This window comes from Bidens hawaiensis, unplaced genomic scaffold, assembly GCF_021521415.1.
Source record: "Bidens hawaiensis isolate Kalapana, Puna unplaced genomic scaffold, B.hawaiensis_p1.1 tig00012231_1, whole genome shotgun sequence".
Classification (NCBI taxonomy): Eukaryota; Viridiplantae; Streptophyta; class Magnoliopsida; order Asterales; family Asteraceae; genus Bidens; species Bidens hawaiensis.
Window position 1 is genome coordinate 294027 of NW_027491990.1, and position 7940 is coordinate 301966.

General features: G+C 34.5%; 1 protein-coding gene across 1 annotated transcript; it reads right to left on the bottom strand.

The window, feature by feature from the left end:
- Positions 1 to 3975: 3975 nt before the first annotated feature.
- On the bottom strand, positions 3976 to 6787 carry LOC143540444 (putative (S)-N-methylcoclaurine 3'-hydroxylase isozyme 2). The gene is made up of 3 exons (XM_077033504.1): positions 6241 to 6787; positions 5537 to 5862; positions 3976 to 4665 (listed from the first exon to the last, which is right to left on the bottom strand). The coding sequence occupies exons 1-3, from the start codon at positions 6785 to 6787 to the stop codon at positions 4054 to 4056; spliced, it is 1485 nt and encodes a 494-aa protein (XP_076889619.1). The 3' UTR covers positions 3976 to 4053.
- Between the last annotated feature and the right edge of the window lie 1153 nt (positions 6788 to 7940).

Genomic DNA, 7940 nt, shown 5'->3' on the forward strand with positions numbered 1-7940 from the left:
TTGGGTGGTGCCATTTGAAAGATTTTATTATCTTTCTTTCTTTGTTTTTCTTCTCTCATACAACACAACAAAAACATAAGTAACAAAAGCTAGAGAGGAAAAATCCTCTCAACTCTTCTTTCTCTCTTGGTGATTTCAACCAAAGGAAGGAGCAAGAAGGAAGTGCTTTCAAGTGTAAAATCCTAGCTTAATCAAGGTGTATTGTCGGAGGCTTGGGGTATGCAAGCTTGAGGACCTTCCCTTTGAAGTTCTTGCCTTCCATCCATCCTCTCATTCACCCGGATTTGTTCTCTTGAAAGGTAGCTTTAACATGCATGTACTTTTAGTGACATGCATGTGTTTGATAGTATGTATTTCGTATTTGGATCCGGGCTTGGGTTTTGCATGTGTAAAATCGGTTTTATACATAAATAATTAACAAGAATTAAAACTTATTTCCGCTGCCTTTTTGATAAAATAGGGATTTTATCACTTTGATAATCTTGTTAAAACCCAATAGTTAACGTATTAGATATATTTTGTAGAATATTAATAAAAGTGTAATTAACTAATATTAATTATTAGAAAAAGAACGAAACGTCATATTTGATTATTGAAGGAAAACCATTTATAAATGTCGATTTATCTACACGAAAAACATTTTATGTAATCTATTTTAATAGTTTTAACGGGGTTCAATTTAGAAAGAGAAGTAACACATTTATTATTATTATTATTATTATTATTATTATTATTATTATTATTATTATTTAGGTATAAAGAGTAAAGATATATAAATGATTATATATATTTTTATGTATATGTGTATATATATATATATATTTATTTATGTATATGAAAAATTATTTTAGAAATTTATTAGGGTTCGGCTCGTTTAAACGACTGTGACAATATAAGGTTTTAATACCAATACAAATCTAGTTAATATGGTTTTCATAAAATAGGAAAATTACAGTAAAATAAATAGAAGTATAAAAACTGGACCAGGGGGTTCGAACCTGCGCCCCTGGCCGAGTTTAATGTTGGCATAATGTGCACTGGACACTGGATCAGTGCCTTAACTTGTTTATAGACACAAAAAAGAATATATATAACCATTAGTTCTAACAAAACCCCCAAATCATATAAAGCCTAATCAATAAATCCTAATTAAAGGTCTTGTACTCTCTGTCGATTAAAATTGACAGAGGAGTTTTAACCATCATCAAAATCCGACCCTAACCCATATAACTATTACCTGAAATGATTATGGATTGTAAAAGAACGGCTAGTTAGGGTTTTGGCCTTATGCTTAAATCAAACGTGGTCTAGAACTAATTCAACGATGCAATTAGGATGGGACTTAGGTTCGCAGAGTGCTAGAGAGTGTGAGGGACAAGTTTAATTGCGTTTTGGTTGAGTATTTATAGGGTTAAGAGGCCAAAATCAGCCGCGCCAAAGAGTTAATGAAATTGATACGAGCTAGCTGTCAATTAACGAACTTTCTATAATGTTTGATTTCGCGTTGAACAAGAAACAAGTATACGCGTTCAATTCCAAGATTCATGGCTATTTTAATGGGTCAATTGAAGCAAAAATATGGAGGGGGGGGGGTCGACGGTGGTGACGGGGAGGGGAAGTAAAGGGGGGGGGGGGCGTTTTATTATTTTGCAATATAGTCCCTTGTGTTTGGTTGTTGATTAGAAGAGGTAAGATCTTTGTTGTAGGGGTTTAATTTGCATATAACTAATACTTTGAAGACCTCGTTAATTAATGACCATACGAGTGACGTAACAAAACAGAAAATAATAAGAAATAAATTCGACGGTTCTTATTAATTATGAAAATCCGATTACAAACGGATAATAAAATAAATACAAATATTAAAAAAAAAAAGAAAAAAAGGATGAATGTGACATTCATGAACTCCAAATTTTCATGTTTGTGCGTTCACGTGCTTGACATGATCTTTATATATGTTTTATATCTATATTCGTGTAAGGTTCAACTTGCTAACCCAGTCTTTTTATTTCTCAAATGTCCTTCCACGTCAACTCCACTTGGTATGAGAACACTAGTAGTTAGTACACTTAACCATGGCTCACAAATTTAACCAACCAATCAATTCAGAAAAATCATCTTTAAGTTAATTTGAAACGTTAAAATTTATAATCAAAATTACAATAAGTCAATTCCAATGCTTATGATTTGTGTATATCCAAAACACTCCCACCAACACTTGAAACACTCCCTTTCGCTTGCACATAGTGATATTTGGGTGTTTTCGTTCCCTCTTCTTGAACTGCACACAAATCTGATCTCTTTCGAGTTTCTTTTCCCCTCTGAATGTTTTGGTGTGGAATACAACTTTCATCACTTAAATACGTTTGATCCCCAAATGTTGCTTTTCTAAATGATGACACTTGTTGAATATTTATGGATAGATGACACTTTGAGACATTTATTTTTCGTAGTTACATAGTAACATAATATATGGACCAACTTGTTGGATATTGCTGGATCGATATAGTGCTTTCAAATTGTATAAACTAGCCAGTTGCCCGCGCGATGCAGTGGTGTATGCGCAAACGCAACCGGTGTTAGTACGCTTGTAACATCGCAACGGTATGTGCGTAACCCCAGGTGGCATGCATTTAACGTAGCATCGGACGCATAACCAGTGCCAGTAAGCGCATCACATAACGCTTATGCGTAAGCAATCGTCATCCGCGTAAATGATGCTGGAACTTGCGAAACTGGTGGCGACAATCAAAAAGGAAAGATGAAATGTACAGTAATTTCAAATAAACTACTTTTTAACCCTATTCATTTTGACGGACATGTTCCGACCCGAAAACGTTTTAACTCAAAGCCCGTTTTAACATGACCCCTTTCAATCTAAACCCATCCTGACATGAACTAAATTAACCCTTTTTGTATAAACCTGTTCCAACTATAACTCGTTTCGATACCATTAGCCAAACCTGCCCGACCGTTGCCAGCAATAACTGGTTATCACGTAGCATGTTAGTTTTTTAAAAATGAATACACTATAGCAATATCATACTCAAATTAAAGAGAATAAAATGCTCGTTTTATAGTGTAATTTTTTAGAAAAAATATTAGTGTGTGAAAAAGTTATGACTGTTAAAAAGTCATGAGGGTAAGTGGTTTCGAATAAGGGGAAAATATGTAATTATTTATAAAATTAACAAAACTTGATTAACGTTGAAGGACCATTATTTTAAATTATTTTTTGATATGAAAAGACTATATTATCCATACATTTATAAAATTATATGCATTGCTACTTATATAATGTGCAATAAAGATGTTACCTATTAAAATTTAAGAAGTCACTCACTCCTATATTATATATATATACTATAGATAATGAGATGTGTTTGGACCACGTTCAAAAATGACAAAGAACACGTGGTTTTAAACATTACTTATTTTTTTTTGGTTGTATATGCATTTAACTAGTAAGTTTCACTGTGCGTTGTCATGGAAAAATGGCTTTGTATAACCAAAAATATCAAAATCGAAATATTTATTAATGGGGATAACAACAATAAAAACAATAATTAACGGAATAATAACAATTTTAAAACAACTAAAAGAAAAATATTTAGTAAATATTAACGCTAAATACAAAGAATAAACTAAATATTTAGTTTCCGTAGCTGTTATCCAGTCGAGGTGTGTAATTATATTCCATCGATACAAAAATATACTTTATTTTGAATCGAATCCGAATTAGTACCATACTGGAACACTAAAACCCGAATATGAGTTAAAGCACAAACAAAATGTCATACCGATTATGGCTGTACAACACCGATTCGGTACGGGTGTTGCAAAAACATACTAAACCCGAAAGCCATAAAAGTGAATACAAGTACTAGTTGTTTGGTTGGTATTGGTACTAGTACTTGGTAAAAATATGTCAGATCCTAGTTTTCAATAGCAAAAAGATACTTTATTCTAGTTTTCAATATTGAAATACATATTACAACATACACCAAGTGGAAACTAGTTATACAAGAAACAAGCATTAAACATGCATCATAATCAACATTTGCATTTTGGGATAACCATTAGAGGCTCTTTCCTTTGTGAAATTATGCCAAAGTTTTCAGTCATGTCTAGTTTGGAAACATCTTCCATACTACCAGGAAGAAACCAATCAAAGTCCCGGACTAACGAAGCCAATATAATGTTAATCTGCTTAATAGCGTACGGATATCCAGGACACATCCTCCTTCCAACACCAAATGGTAAAAACTTGAAATCTTGCCCTTTGAAATCTACATTAGAGTCACAAAATCTCTCGGGCTTGAATGCCAACGGGTCTTCCCAAAGACTTGGGTCTCGTCCCATAGCCCAAACATTTATTATTAGCTGAGAGTTTTTAGGGACTGTATAGTTCATGATTTTACATCCTTCTAAGATGGCTTGTGGATGTAAAAGTGGTGCTGGTGGGTGTAATCTTAGTGTTTCTTTGACACAAGCATGTAGGTAAGGAAGTTGAGACATGTGTGACTCCTTGATGCATGTTGTTGAACCGATTTCTTTCTCGAGTTCTTTTTGGATTGTGATCATAGCTTGCTTGTTCTTGATCAACTCGGCTAACGCCCACTCGATCGTTGAAGCTGTGCTGTGTGTTCCTCCTGAAAATAGTTCCTGTAGTATATAAATTCTATTATCATATAATCTATATAACTTGTATACTCAAATGAGTTGATTTGAGCTATTTTAGATATAGGGGTGTCAAGTCCCGGATCGATAATCAAAAACAAACTAACGAATAACTCTCGTTTATATTAATCAGAAAATATAACTCAAAAAACTGATTACAATCTCTCAAATCCTAACTCGGTTTGACTCTTGATGAATCCTAACTTGGTTGCATCTAGATGAATCCTAACTCGATTACATCTCGTGTGTCTCTAAATGAACCCTAACTCGGTTGCATCTCACATCATAATCTGTAATGTCTAACCATAACTCGGTTTATATATATTAATTGCTTAACTTGCTAGCCAAAACATTACCTATTATAATTACAATACAAATAGGAAACACAACCAACTATGACCGGTTTGTCAACATTGGTCCCTCAAGTTCACCGACCTGTGACTTGGAGTCCGAAATTACTTCCAACATGGTGTGGATTTATAATAAGTCATAAATCTAGCATAAAATTTATGGATTTAGTTTAAACGGTTCGAGTCAAGCTCATGACAATATTTAGGTGGTCTAGGTTGAGTTCCAGATGGGAATATTCAGGAGTTGACGCGCTTAAGCCGTTTACTTTTTTATATTTTTTAAAGTGTGTTTTTTTATGATTAAAATATAATAGATCTAATATACATGTATGTTAGTTGTCAATTTGTTATTTCAATATAACAATTAAAAAATCAGCTTAAGCCCCTAGTAAACCCGTGACTAATTGTTTTAATATACATGTGTATATTATAGCTGTCAATTCGTGATTTAAATATGCAATAGAAAAATCAGCTTAAAAGAAGATAATTAAAAGTGAGCCACTTACCACAGTCAACTGGTTAATCTGCAGATCTGAAAATCCACATCTGAGCATCGTATCCAAGAAATCATGCTCATGATCTGAATCCATTCCTTTCTGGGATACCCGTCTATCCTTAATAATGCGTTCCCATACGCTAAACGCCTCGTTCATAGCCTCGGATGTTTTCTTCTTTAGACCTTGAGGGTCTAGCCATTCAAATATTGGGTAAAAATCTGCTATGTTTGGGGTGGTTCCTAGCTTCATCAACCTATAAAGTGCTCGTTTTAAACCACTACTTTCTTTCTCGTCACTCTCTAAACCAATGAAATCCTCCGAGAAACAAATGTTACCTGATATTAGATAAAAGATATTAGTTCAAATTTATTACATACATAAGATTTTTTATAGACATGGTGATGCTAATTCTAAAATGAATGTCATGTTATGCAAACTCATATGATACTCCGGCCAGATTATAGGGCAAAAATGTTCATAGGCGGTATCAATAATTTTTGTCTTTGTTGGTCAAAACATAATACGTGCCAGCGAAATCTTTCATACAAACCATATGACCATTTTTTACGTGTCATATTACCTCCTATATCTATATATGACCATTTCCCCCTGCCATACGGCGTGAATAACACCTCAATAGTGTCTTGATAGTGTGTCGAGTTAGAATTTTATATCTTAAGTTTCTTTATAATTGTATAACTAAAAGAAAGTACCTAATATGTTAACAGTGGTAGCAAACACAAGCTCCCGAACGTTTACAACTTTCCCTTCTTTACTCTTCAAGAACTCCACCATCTTATCAACATTTCTCTCCCTTAAAACAGATTGCGAGTCTAGCCCTTTAGCCGAGAACAACTCAGTCCGACACAACGACCTCAAAACCTTCCAATGATCAGTACACTCAGTAGCCCAAATAAGCGAATATTCTTGTAAACCGTCTTGTCCAGCTTTCGGCACCCACCTATACGTCGGCAGCCTATCATGGGCTCTCATGATCTCCGTTGCAGCCATCGGAGACGACCCGATGACAAACAAATGAGTCCCAAGTTTCACCGAGCACAGTGGACCATATGACCGGGCTAGCTCAGTGAAGTAGATATGAGCACCTTTTAGCATATATGGAAGATTGCCTAGTACTGGCCATGAATATGGACCTGGTGGAAGGCTTTGAGTGCCTGATGTCTTGGTTCTAGTACGGATAACGATTATCAGGGCCAAGAGGGGTGGTAGGAGGAGGAGGAATAAGTGGTCGGAAAACATGTATGTATGTATGTATGTTGTTTTTTTTTTTTTTTTGAAACCGACTGGTGAAGGATAAATGCAAAGGGAGGGCCGGCTAGTGGGAGCACCGATATGATACTGTCTTTCCTTTATCTTAATGTTTACGAATTTAGTAAATTTGAGAATTGTTGGTTTTTGGGCTGAATATAATTAGAAAAATAACAAGTTGTGAATGGAACTTTATTTGTGATTGGTGCTGACTTAGCTTGAGTTAATTTAATTTCATGAGAAGGATAAAATATAGTAAAATGGATTTTGTCGGTGTTTTAAATATCATTTCGTACCAGCCGGTTGCACCGGTAGTATTGTGTTTCTCATATTAGGCCGGTATTTTGAGACGACTTGCTAAAACATCTCATTGGTGTTCTTTTTTTTTATATAAAATACCGTTTTAAATCCCAACAGATTTTTGATATTTTAGAGCCTATTTTTCTTAAAACTACTTTTGATTTGGGGTTTAACATTGAAACAAGTATACTTTTGAAATATTTCATAAAGGAAAATTGGATGTTAATAATCCAAACTATTGATTGTTGGCCAATATAAATCTCTATTATCATTTTGACTAGTGACAATCCCAACTTTCAGTTTTGTTACCATTAACAATCCCAGCCAAAAAAACCAGTTAACTCTGTTAATTTTTATGAAATAACGTGTGACATGGCATCCACTTAGAATTTTTCAGCTTAGATGGATATTATCTTTAGAAAAAAATACTAGAATACCATTGTTACTAAAAAAAGTTAAAAATTAGGCCAATCATCCTCCGCTAACTTATCTCCTCACACAATCACGACCACCAGCGGCCATCTGTTGCTTGCTGCTAACCACCACCACTTCCGGTGACCCTACTGAAATTCTGCATCTCCTCACCACAGAAACGGCCTAAATATCGTGACCTTTCATGTCCCAATCGTTTTTTTCGTCAAGACCCTACCAAATTACAAGTATTTGAATTTAATTTTGCCAAAATTGAATGAACTGGTTAGATCCATTTTAAGGGCCATCACCACTTTGGTGGGGTGGTAAAGGCTTTGGCCTTTTGGTGAGAGGTCCAGGGTTCGATTCCTGGCATTGGCGGTATAATGTAAATAGTAGGAGGAAAGCTTGTATGTTCAAAAAAAAAAAAAAA